Source organism: Nyctereutes procyonoides, unplaced genomic scaffold (genome assembly GCF_905146905.1).
Source record: "Nyctereutes procyonoides isolate TBG_1078 unplaced genomic scaffold, NYPRO_anot_genome, whole genome shotgun sequence".
NCBI lineage: Eukaryota > Metazoa > Chordata > Mammalia > Carnivora > Canidae > Nyctereutes > Nyctereutes procyonoides.
In genome coordinates, this window is record NW_026575160.1 from 15,844,171 (window position 1) to 15,856,249 (window position 12,079).

At 40.0% G+C, this 12,079-nt stretch overlaps 1 protein-coding gene across 1 annotated transcript in view; it reads right to left on the reverse strand.

Annotated features, from left to right (window-relative positions):
* Positions 1–12,079, reverse strand: part of CPVL (carboxypeptidase vitellogenic like) — a 108,564-nt gene that overhangs the window by 22,436 nt on the left and 74,049 nt on the right. Inside the window, exon 11 of the mRNA XM_055314777.1 lies at positions 6,513–6,695. Within this exon, the coding sequence (XP_055170752.1) occupies positions 6,513–6,695 (183 nt within the window). The remainder of the gene's footprint in view (positions 1–6,512; positions 6,696–12,079) is intronic.

The window sequence follows — 12,079 nt, forward strand, 5'->3', positions numbered from 1 at the left end:
AGGCTCACAGAGAATGCCTTTGTTAACACCGGGGCTCTTTTCTCTCCTTAATTCCCCCTCATCTCCACACGCCACCCTCAACCCTACGCGGAGGCATTAAGCGGGCAGGAGCTCTGCCAACATTTAAAAATCACCTCCATAAAATTCAGATCCCTTGCCGTGCGGTAAAACACTCCCTATCACAAACACATGTGGGCCTTGCTTCTTTTGTTACCATTTTTTTGGCAGCCAGAGGAGGGCCATTTCATCTCTCAATGTGTTTTGCATTCACAAGAGTCAGTGGGCTTAGTGTGATATTTGTCACAATTTCTGAGTGGCGGCCAATGCCTTTGCCCACCTCTGTAGCACATGCCGCCCTGCAGCCACAGCCTGGCCTCTGAACTAGATATTTTATGCACTGAGCCAAGCAGGACACATGTGCAGTGCCAGGCGCTGGAGCGTCTCACAAGGCTGCTCTGAGGGATATAGGTAACAGGTAGCAGAAACAGCCATCAGGAATCTGGAGGATATGCTGAGAGTGCCTTGGTGGGACTGTCATCACAAAGCAGTGTAGCAGACAGGGGGACAAGTGACATGTCCATCACTCCCTAGCAGCTCAACATTCATGTTGCCCTTAATAGCCTAAATATTAATATTTATTTATTTAAAAATATTTTATTTATTTATTCATGAGAGACACACAGAGAGAGGCAGAGACATAGGCAGAGGGAGAAGCAGGCTCCCTTTGGGAAGCTGGATGCAGAACTCAATCCCAGGACCCCAGGATCACACCCTGAACTGAAGGCAGACAGACTCTCAACCAACTGAGTTACCCAGGTGTCCCTAAATATTAATATTTAAACTTTTCCTAAGGGTTGATTTTCAAACATTTTCCCTGATTTGACTTTTGCTATTTATAATTTTTACTAGTTATAATTTTACTATTTATGATTTTCCTTTAATTACTATTTATTATTTATAATTTTCCTTTTATTATGTATACTTTTATATATTATTTAGGATAATTTACTATACATGATTAGAGATAACGTTTACTATGATGAGATATTGCTCTATACTAATTGACTTGTTGAATTCCCTCAATAATCCTATAAGGATACCGTACACTGTTGTTCCTAAACAACAGACATTTATTTCTTACATTTCTGGAGCTGAGACAAAGTGCTGGCCAGTTTGGTTTCTGGTGTGAGCTCTATTCTGGTTTGTAGACAGCTGACTTCTTGTTGTGTCTTTCCATGGCAGAGAGAGGGAGAGCAAGGGAGCTCTCTGTTGTCTCTTATAAGGACACTAACCCCTGCCCTTATGACCTATTTAACTTAAATTACTTCCTTATACGTCATCTTTGCAAATATAGTCACATCATAGGTGATGTCTTCATCACATAAATTAGGAGAGACATAGTTTAGTCCCTAGCAGGTAGGTATTATTATCATCCCTATGTTTTAGAGCACTGTGCTCTAATATATTACTGAAGGTAACTCAGAACTTCATGAGTATTTATAAGTATCTCTTTTATATTGCACCAAAGAAAGCTTAACAAGTATCTTTCAAACACATGAAAAAATTACCTAAAGGAGTTTTACCCTGAGTGTTTCCCTTCTATTTAGCTAACAGTCCCTATATTACTGGCAATTAAGTATCAGAGGTAATATGAGAGGCATTGATAAAACTGCTATGGAAGCAGAATGAATAAGGTTCGAATCCCCATCCTATCATTGGATGATACAGGACTGTTTACCTTCTTCAGTCTTTCCTCATATGTAAAAGAGAAATAATACTGTATGATTTGCAAGGATGTTCTGATGATAGCCATGAAATACCAATCATGTCTGACACGTTTGCTCAAGAAGCAAAGCTATTTTATCATTACTGAACATAAATATTGATAGATGAGCCCACCCTTATAACTCCTGTCTTTTATTGGCATACTTTCTCTTCCATCCTCTCTTTTGTTATTTTGCACACAAAATTTATAGTGGTTTTTGACAGGTCTCTTTAAACAGTTGACATAGATCAGATTATTGAAACACCTATTTGTTAGAAATTAATAATAATATATCAGCTACAACCACAAAAGAAAACAACCTTAAATGGTCAACAGGAAGAGAATTGTTAAGAAAATTAATTACATCTATTAATGGAATCAATAGAATATTACTTAAAGATAAATGAAGAATCTATACTGTAACTTTGAAAATATGTATGGTATCATCTTAAAAGAACAGAGCAACAAGTGCCACTTCCTGTCTTGGCAAAGAAACTTGTTGCTCTCAATCTCCCTGCTAAACAAACAAACAAACAAACAAACAAAGAAACAAAAAATGAAAAATAAAACAAGGAAAGCTGGACAAAAATACAGAACATGCCCATTTGAAAGTCAGGGTGACCTATGAAGACAGCCAGGACATGAAGAATGGATTAGTTTCCTATTGTCGCTGTAACAAATCACCACATATTCAGTGCCTTTATAACAATATACATTTCTTATCCTATAATTTTGGAGGTTAGAAGTCTGAAATGGTCTTACTGGACTAAAATCAAGATGTTAGAATTTCTTCTGAAGGTTTTAGAAGATAATCTGTTGCCTTGCCTTTTTTTAGCTTCTAGAGGCTACCTGCATTCCTTGGCTCATGGCTGCTTTTGCTATTTTCAAGGCCAGCAGTGTAGCATCTTCAAATGTCTGACTCATCAGCCTCCCACATCCACTCATTTCCTTTTAAGTAAGCTCTACCCCTGATGTGGGGCTCAAGCTCATGACCCCAAGATAAAGAGTCGCATGCTCTACCGACTAAGCCAGCCAGGTGCCTCCCCCCTCATTCACTTATAAGGACCTTTGTAATGACACTGAATAATCCAGAAAAATTTCCCCATCTCTGGGTCAGAGGATCAGCAACCTTATTTCCATGTGTAGTTTTAATTCTTTCTTCTGTAAAACATAACATATTCACAGGTTCCAGAGATGAGGAGAAGGGCTTCTTTGGGGAACCACTATTCTGCTTAGCACAAGGAGCTACGGTTACAAAGCGAAGGAGAGGGCAACAAGATGACTCTGATATTCTGTGGTTCTTTCCCCATCAAAGCAATAGTTGATTCAGGGACCAAGAGGCTACAAAATCTTTATTAACGTGATAGTGAAAAAGCTGGAAACCTGAACAGAGCTGCGGGGAGACAAAAATTGGTGTTCATGGCCTGCCTAAGAGTAGAGGCCCTAGTTAACACTACAAATGTCAATTTAGGACCATGGAAATAGACCAGCTAAAATACAGATTTAAATATAATCAATTCCAGACTTGATCCAAGTGCTTGACCCCTATTTAACTGCTTGACAAAGCAAAGTAAAATCTCTTTAAAAGAGAGTATCATCAGCCAAAAGCTCAAATTATCTCTACAGTTTTACCAGCATAATGTCTGACATTCCATTGAAAACTTGAGGCATACCAGAGAAAAGGATCAAGTTACCATAAAAAAAAAAAAAAACACACACAATAGAATCAGGCTAAAGGGTAATACAAATCTAAGAGTTATCAGCAATGGATATCAAAGTAAATGTGATTAATATGTTTGAGAAACAGCATGATGAGGAATAGATAATTATCTAAAAGTTAAGATCTATATAAAAGAAAAAAGACTGAAATTCCAGAATGACAAAAAATAATTACTGCAGTTAAAAAAAATAATGGGCTAAACAACATATTTGGAATAGTAGTAGGGGAGAAGAGAAAACTCAAAGAGAAAAAACAAAATATCAGACTGAAGAATGGAAAGAATAAAGAACAGAAATAAAGCTATATGGGATGAAATGAAAAAGTCTAACATTTGCATAATTAGGTCCTAGATTGAGAGGAAAGAGAGAACAGAGCACAAGCAGTTTTTGAAGGGATAATGATTGAGAATTTTCCAAATATGACAAAAGACATCAAGTCTTAGTTTCAAAAAGCTTAAGAGAGCACCTGGTGGCTCAATGGTTGAGTGTCTGCCTTTGGCTCAGGTCGTGATCTTGGGGTCCTGGGACTCAGTCCCACATCGGGTCCCTCGCAAGGAGCCTGCTTCTCCCTCTGCCTGTGTCTCTGCCTCTCTGTGTGTCTCTCATGAATAAATAAATAAAATACTTAAAAGAAAAAGCTTAAGAAACCCAAGAATAGTATACATATGTATTTAAAATCATAGCTATGTACACATAGTCAAATCTTCTGAAAACCAAAAATTGAGAAAATCTTAACAGTAGTCAGGTGGGGAAAAAAATCACCTTCAAAGGAACAGCGGTAAAAAGGACAGCTCACCTCTGAAGTGATGCAAGTTAGTGAACAACAGAATAATATCTTTTATGTGCTGAAAGACCATAACTGCCTAGCTAAACTTCAATTCCATGAAAAATGGAGTTCTCAATTAAAGGCAACACAAAGACATTTCAGACAAACAAAAACAGAAACTGTTGCCCGCACAACTTTACTAAAGTAAAAAATAAAGGGATTTTTTTTTAAGCGAAAAAAAAATAATTTCAGTCATAAGCATGGAAATGGGAAAGAGGCTTAAGGGGGACTGAATGGATCAATTTATGGGTAAGTCACAGTGACACTGGCTGTGTAACATGATGCAAGTAATGTTTTGTGGTGTTCAAACTGTATGTGGAATTTTTTGTTTTTAATGATAACACAAAAACCAGGAGACTTGATAAGGAAGATCTAAGGTTCTTGCATTTATCTGGAAAGTGGTAATATTCTAAATTATGTAATTCTAATTAAATAAGTCCAGATATATATTTTATATTACCCTTATATTTTACCCTTGAGTACAATCATTAAACATTAAAAAGTGTATAGCCTGGGGCACCTGGGTGGCTCAGTGGTTGAGTGTCTGTCTTTGGCTCATGTCATGAACCCAGGGTCCGGGGATTGAGTCCCACATCAGGCTCCCTGCAGGGAGCCTGCTCCTCCCTCTGCTTATGTCTCTGTGTCTCTCTTTGTCTCTTTCATGAGTAAATAAATAAAATCCTTAAAAAATCAAATAAAAATCAAATTAAAAATATCTGAATTCTTATATTACTTGTGTTACTTAAAAACAGACAAATAATACCAAAAATGAAGTCCAGAATATCTTCTGCAAATGGAGAGCCTCCACTTGTCCAAGAATTCCAATGTTTTGGAATCAATCTTCAGAGTTAACCAATTATTGTGATTCCCAAGTCAATACCCAACCCAAGACTGCTTGGGCTCCAGTTTACAGAAGCACACAGGGCAGACAAGCACGCTCATCGCCTTCTCTTCAGATCTCTCTGCAGGTCAACAGACACTCCTCTCTCCGTCCTTCGTCAGCCTCACTTACAGACCTCACACGCATCTTGCCAGAACGGTTTCTGTTCTGACTCATTTAGTTTGCTGTGGCACCAGTTTTTAATTCTTTGGTATAGTTTATCTCCATTTAGAAACTATAATGTTATAAGTTTTCCAACATAGAGTTTCCCTTTACTTGATCCCAGAAATACATCTTTCAACTGTTTCCTTTGTCCAAGGTAGTTAACGTTGCATGATATTTAAATTTCGTACATGTTGTTAAATGGTGAGAATGATGTGTGGGGAGGGGGAACAGAAGGGGAGCTTTATACGTTAGACTTACCCATACTTCCGGCTCCATCTATCATTCCTTCTAACAGAAATGAGTAATGCATTTCATAACTCAGTGACCCTTATGAACATTTTTGTGAGCTCTCATTTACTTTCCCAAAGCAAAGTACTTTTAAGGTTGTATGCTTCTGAAATTAATTTTTATTTGGAGCATGGATTTGCCTAATGAAAAGCTCGAGCGTTTGGAAAGCTGTAATTCCAAATACCTAATACAGAACGGAGGTTTCAATGTTGCCTCAAATAAAAAATTGCAGGAAAAAAAATCAGGTCCAAAAGATTTAAATTTCTCCTCTTGACTAAGCAAAAGTATTCTTAATCTCTCCAAAAGCTTTCTGGAGGTAAACGGTGGAATCCTCAAGTAGTCACCAATGAAGCCCTGCCGACCCTTGAGGAGCTGAAGCCTATAAACTGGGAGGCACAGTGGACAGGCTTGGCCAGAGCAAGGTCTGACTCCTAAAGTGAAGGTCACACTAGGGGCATCAGATGGATAGATTCCGTCCTGGGGCTTCGTGTGTGGGACCCAAATAAGAGCACAGATTTGCCAGAAGAGATTACATTGAAGCTAACTTACATCATGTGTTCAAGCTCCCTTCTGTTCCCCAACGGACAAATTCTCTCATTAATGATTTGCCTTTTTGGGCTGAGTATTATCTTTTTGATTGTCATCTTGTCTCTTGAACAATATCTCACCTTTCATCTTGTTTTGCGTTATGCACCATGTACGTTAAGGAACTCAGACACTGCTCTGTGGAAAGGAGGGCTACGGAAGACACGCTTGGGCTGCTGTGTGACTCTGCATGGGGCGAGCCAGGCCTTACTGGGATGCAGGCTTTAGTTTCGACCCCACCATCCCCTTCCCCACAACCTACAGGTCCCAAAGTATCTCCGTACCTGACAGAACTGACCCACTTGCCGCACGTAACCAGCCACTTCGGAATCCGATTTAAAGATCTTCCAAACTTTTCTTTCCGCCTGCTTATATTTCTGGGACCCCTTCCACTTCATGGCCATCAGAGAGCGCTCTGTCAGGGAAGCTGCCACAATGATGTCTAGTTGGCCATTGTAGATCAGAACCTGAAATGAAATCAAGTTGTGGGCAAACGTGGGACTCAACAGGTAAAGCCAGCATACCTATCTAGGTATAGATAGTATGTGCACGAGAGGCAAGGTCATGTGAGGTTTTCTGATAGTGTGCTCAGAGAGGCCAGCCCAGTAGGAGGGTGGGGTCATTGTCCTCCAGTTGGCCACAACACACCAACAACCTGAAATAAATGCCAGCCTTGACTCAGCCATTGCAATTCTTTTTTTTTTTTAAGATTTTATTTATGTATTCATGAGAGACAAAGAGAGAGAGAGAGAGAGAGAGAGAGAGAGAGAGGCAGAGACACAGGCAGAGGGAGAAGCAGGCTCCACGCAGGGAGCCTGACGTGGGACTCGATCCCAGGTCTCCAGGATCAGGCCCTGGGCTGAAGGCAGCACTAAACTGCTGAGCCACTGGGGCTGCCCCAGCCATTGCTATTCTTCCAAAAGTTCGAACCTTCACAGGAATCTGCACAAAGGTTTCTCTCAGTTACAAAAGCATTTGTGCTGAGTTACCCAGTGATATCACTTAGATGTACAGCTGTGTACAAGAAGAGGACTGTGGTTACATTTCCGTGGAACTGAGGAACACTACACCATTGGATTTGCACGAAGACTGCATTTCATTAACTTGGCTTTCAGGCTGGTGAGCTGGGCATTCTCTCAGGAGCTGCTAATCCACGCTCTCTCCCTCTGACACTGATTTTACAGTGGCGACCATAATTTTTTGAGGCAGATGGATAGAAGCAGGTGCCTCAGATTTGTGACTTGTTGGAGGCAACTATGTTTGCCATGCCACTTCTATGGCCTCCTTTTCTTAGACATGATAGCCACTTGTCAACAATGAGGAATGCCTTTTCTTCCTAGGATATTATATATATATATACATTTTTTTTGCTAAGTTAGTAGATCTTATAGCAGAAACAACTCTGAAACAATTCCTGTCTTTTCTCCAAAAACAATATTCAACTGGCTTGAAAAGAATTCAGATAATACCTAGTGTTGATGAAGTGTAAAATGGCACTACTCTTCAGGAAAACAGTGATCCATTTTCAACAAAAGGATTTGAAAATGCTGAGACTCTCTGTCCCAGTAACCCCAGTTTGTGGAAAAAAAATCTATGAAAATAATCCAAAGAAATAAAAAATATATATACATATATAAAAGCCATATTTATAACCATATTCACACATATATATTCATTTTCATACATATATATATATATATATATATATATATATATTCATTGAGTCTTATAATGAAAAACTGGAACACAGTCTAAAAGTTCCATAATTAGTGACTGGGTTAAATAAACTAGGATACAGAAATTCTATGGAATAGTGCAAAACCATTTAAAATATTTCATTGAACCATGCTGCAATGTGGAATATACTTATCACATACTGTTAAGTATGAAAGCTGAAAATCAAATATACACATACACAACTATGAATATATAAAATAGGCTTCCATATTTACAGATATGGAATGCAACTTTTAAAAAATGAATACAGTGGTTAATTAAGGTGGTACAAAATCTGAGTAATTTTCTCCTTTGTTTTCCACTCTTCTTAGGTTATTTTTATGTAACTAAACTAACACGATATTAATTCTCAGAAGATATTGTCCCTCAATCCCTGGCAAAGAATTTTTCCTCAACTCCAATGCTACCTTTGATCTACTTGGAAGTTCTGGTTTTGCTCAAGTGAAGACCTTTGGTTGAATCCTCAAATTGGATATAAAATGTTTTACTGCATATGTTTTCATCTCTGTCTTCCTGGTGTAGGCTTCTTAAAAGGCTTGCCCATAATTAAATAGCCCCGGACTTTTACACACTCCAAATCCTCGAGCAGCAGTGGGCCAGGATTCAGCCTAAGATGAAAGAGTCCTGGGCCTCTGCGGCTGGAGCACCGGGTCTTTTATGTTACCGGGTCACCATCACCACCTCCGCTCTCCTTAAGCAAAAACTCAAAGGAAAAGCTCTTCATAGATTTAAAGCCTCTTTAAAAAACTTAACTCAACTATAGCAATGAAAATTTGCATTGTTTATACAAAGAAATTGCCTCAAAGACCTTGGGTACGTATGGCCCATGCAAAACTCCTACAGCTGTTTTGCCAACAGTATGGAAACAATTACACATGATCTGTACCAGTGAACACGGCTTAAATACTCCACCATTCTAGGAAGGCCTGATTAACGAAGATAATCATCTACAAAGTAATTCCTCTGCTAGAATTCCATGAAAAGATGTTGATTAACTACCAAATACACAAGTGCATCAGGCTGTTTTCCACTCCGTGGCCACTAAATGAAGCTTGCATCTTTCTGTGTGTCTCTTGGAGCTATCTTCCTATCATCAGTATATTTTGAAATTAATTTGAATTTTTTTTATCTTTCAGAGATGCAAATCCACAGGTTACAGCCAAAACAGGCTTATTTGTACAGCATTAGAATACACGTTTGTTGGACTGAATTGAAATGAAATCCATTCCTGAGCTGTGCCCCTTGTTATTCAAGACTCATCACAAACAAGAGCACTAACTCTCTGGAACAAGACAGTGGAGGGCCGAACTGCATAATTTTGTGCATGTGATGTGGAGAAGGCCTACTTTGGGGGGCAAATGGAAATCTTCTTAAAGCAAGGAAAACATTTTTAACTTCTAAAGGGCATATAAGTCAAATGCAAAAAAAAAAAAAAAAGGAAAGATCAGATTAATGATCAAGTGAAGTGATTTCAAAGCTGGCATTTAAGGCTGCCAGCATTAAATATAAGAATTCCAGAGCTTTTATTTTTATCTAAATGTCACATTTACTCTCATCAGCCCTGACAGGAATATCTCAGTAGCCTTTAGGGCTGGGTGAGTGGGAGAGAGATCTCAGGATCCAGTGACAGTGAGCCAAGAAGCCAGGTGGGTGGAGGGTAGGAGTGGGTGGTCCTGATGCCTAAGGGCACATGCTACTCAGCTACCTCTGTCCTGGTAGTCAGAGGAGTTCCGGGACAAAGCCTAAGCCCTGATGAGCTGGCCAATTATGAAGGATCTGGATACATTTGCTCCATTTCTTCCTGGTAGGGTGACCAGCTGCCCTGGTCAGCTTTGGCCTGAGGAGTTTCCCAGGAGGCAGGGCTCTCAGGCTAACCCTGTGACAGTCTGGGGCAAACCTCTCCCTGAGGCTTGCTAGTATTTTAGGCAACAAGATCTAAAGACAGAGAGATGGAGACCGACATGAATGCAGCTTTTAGCTACCCTTCTCTTCTGAGCAGAGACTAAATCACACAAGGCACAACGGACCGACTGGCCAGATGGAGTTGGTTTGCAGTGACAACACCAGGCCACCCCCTGAAACACCCAGTGTCCTCACTTTCTTTCCTGGACAGCTGTGAAGCCTTAATTAAAGAGTAAAGGAGAATTTTCTTTTCTTTTACTACTTAGAGATCTGATCAGTTAGCTTGGTGAAATGGAAGGTTTTGCAAAACATGGAAAAATAACTTCTTATTAAAAAGCAGTGAAGACCAGGATTCCACTGCTTGTACTCTATAGTTACAACATTTTCTTTTTTTTTTAAAGATTTTATTTATTTATTCATGAGAAACACACACACACACACACACACACACAGAGAGAGAGAGAGAGAGAGGCAGAGACACAGGCAGAGGGAGAAGCAGGCTCTATGCAGGGAGCCCGACGTGGGAGTCAATCCCAGGTCCCCAGGAGCAGGCCCTGGGTTGAAGGCGGCGCTAAACCACTGAGCCACCCGGGCTGCCCTAGTTACAACATTTTCAATAAAGGTGCTTCCAACTTGGGAAAAGAATACATCAAAACGCTAACAGTTAAGATAACTAAAATATGGGTGATTTGTTTTGAGTTGACTATTTGCTAGGGTTGTTTGTGTGTGTTGGGGGGTTAAATATAATTAGGATGTTTTTATAATGAAACGATAATAAGACAATAACACTAAGAGGTTGGGAATCTTGGCTGGCAAATGGTGGTCTTTACTGAGGAATAAACTCAAATATTATCAGTGCTCAATTTTCATGACAAGATAAATAGCCTAACTAGTTTGTTTGTTGATGACCTTAAAAATCCATCCTAGAATTCAAGCATTTATAAGAAAGATTGGATTACAAGCATCTTTTTTTTGTTTGTTTGTTTGTTTGGTCCAAAGGCAGAGATGAGAAAAGCATTTTTGCTATTTGCCTTCCGAAGTGCTTTCTTGTACATATGGCTTTATTCTCATACGCTTCATGAGGTCAAGATGGCAGGAATTACAACGTCTGCCTCTACTTAACTGTTAAGGAAACTGTGACACAAGAGGTGCCAGGATATGTCCGAGATCCCAGACTTCCAAACTCCTACCTAGAACTCCTTAAGAAAAGAGCGAAATTCCTTCAAACCAACAAGCATTTACTGACTGCCCACAGCTAAATGTTTAGTGCTACTGGAAGCTTCTGGGAATGGAGAGCTGGTTGAGTGTGAGACACAGTTCACACCTCCAGTTCAGAAACAACCTTGGTCTGTTAGTCCAACTCTGATGACAGCTCTCAGTCATTTCTCACTTTGGCTCTAAGCACAAGGATGTGTACAAGGCCATTATTCAGCTGGTAACAGATGCCTCACTTCTCTTGTAGGGAGTGCCACTGATTAAGCAGTTGAGGCAGAGCATCAGCTTCCTGAGAACAGGGCTCTCCTAGCACTTTCCTGCCTGCAGCCTTGCACAGGACCTGGCATCCCAGGAAAAGTATTGACACTTACTGGGTAAAGTCTATCGTACTCTCTAGAAGTTTTCTATAAGGCTGTATGCTGATCATCTATTGCTTTGGGCTGCCTACATCCACTCTCCCTTCCTTTGATAACAGGACTTGTGCACCTGCAATGGATCCAGCCCTAGTGGAGGCTGTCAATCACAGCATCCTGCCTCCTCTGTACAAGGGATGAGCGTGTGACCTAAGCTACAGCACTCAAATGCTCTTTTCATAAATTTGAATTGTGGGCACAGTGACATAGGTTCCCTGGTGAGTCTGCCCATTAGTTTGCCTATCTGGATCCCCAGAATTTTCTGCGGTCCCAATCTTACCTCACTCCACTTTTTCAATTTTTCTGTGAATTCCATGACTTATCATGTCTTTTGATCAATTCTTTTTATGTAAGCACAGTTGTTTCTGTTGCTGGAAGCAGAAAATCCAAACTCATACAACAACGAACCTGTGTCACCCTTGCCCCAGTGTGCAGTAACTGGGAACCCCTGGACTTGTGGCTTAACCTCCCTGGGCTGCATTCCTTTTTTTGGGCATGAAGATGGGAAGAGCTACATCTCATTGTAGTGAGAGTAAATGAGATGCTGCGCACAGAGTTGCTAGCATAGTGCCTGACACAAATTA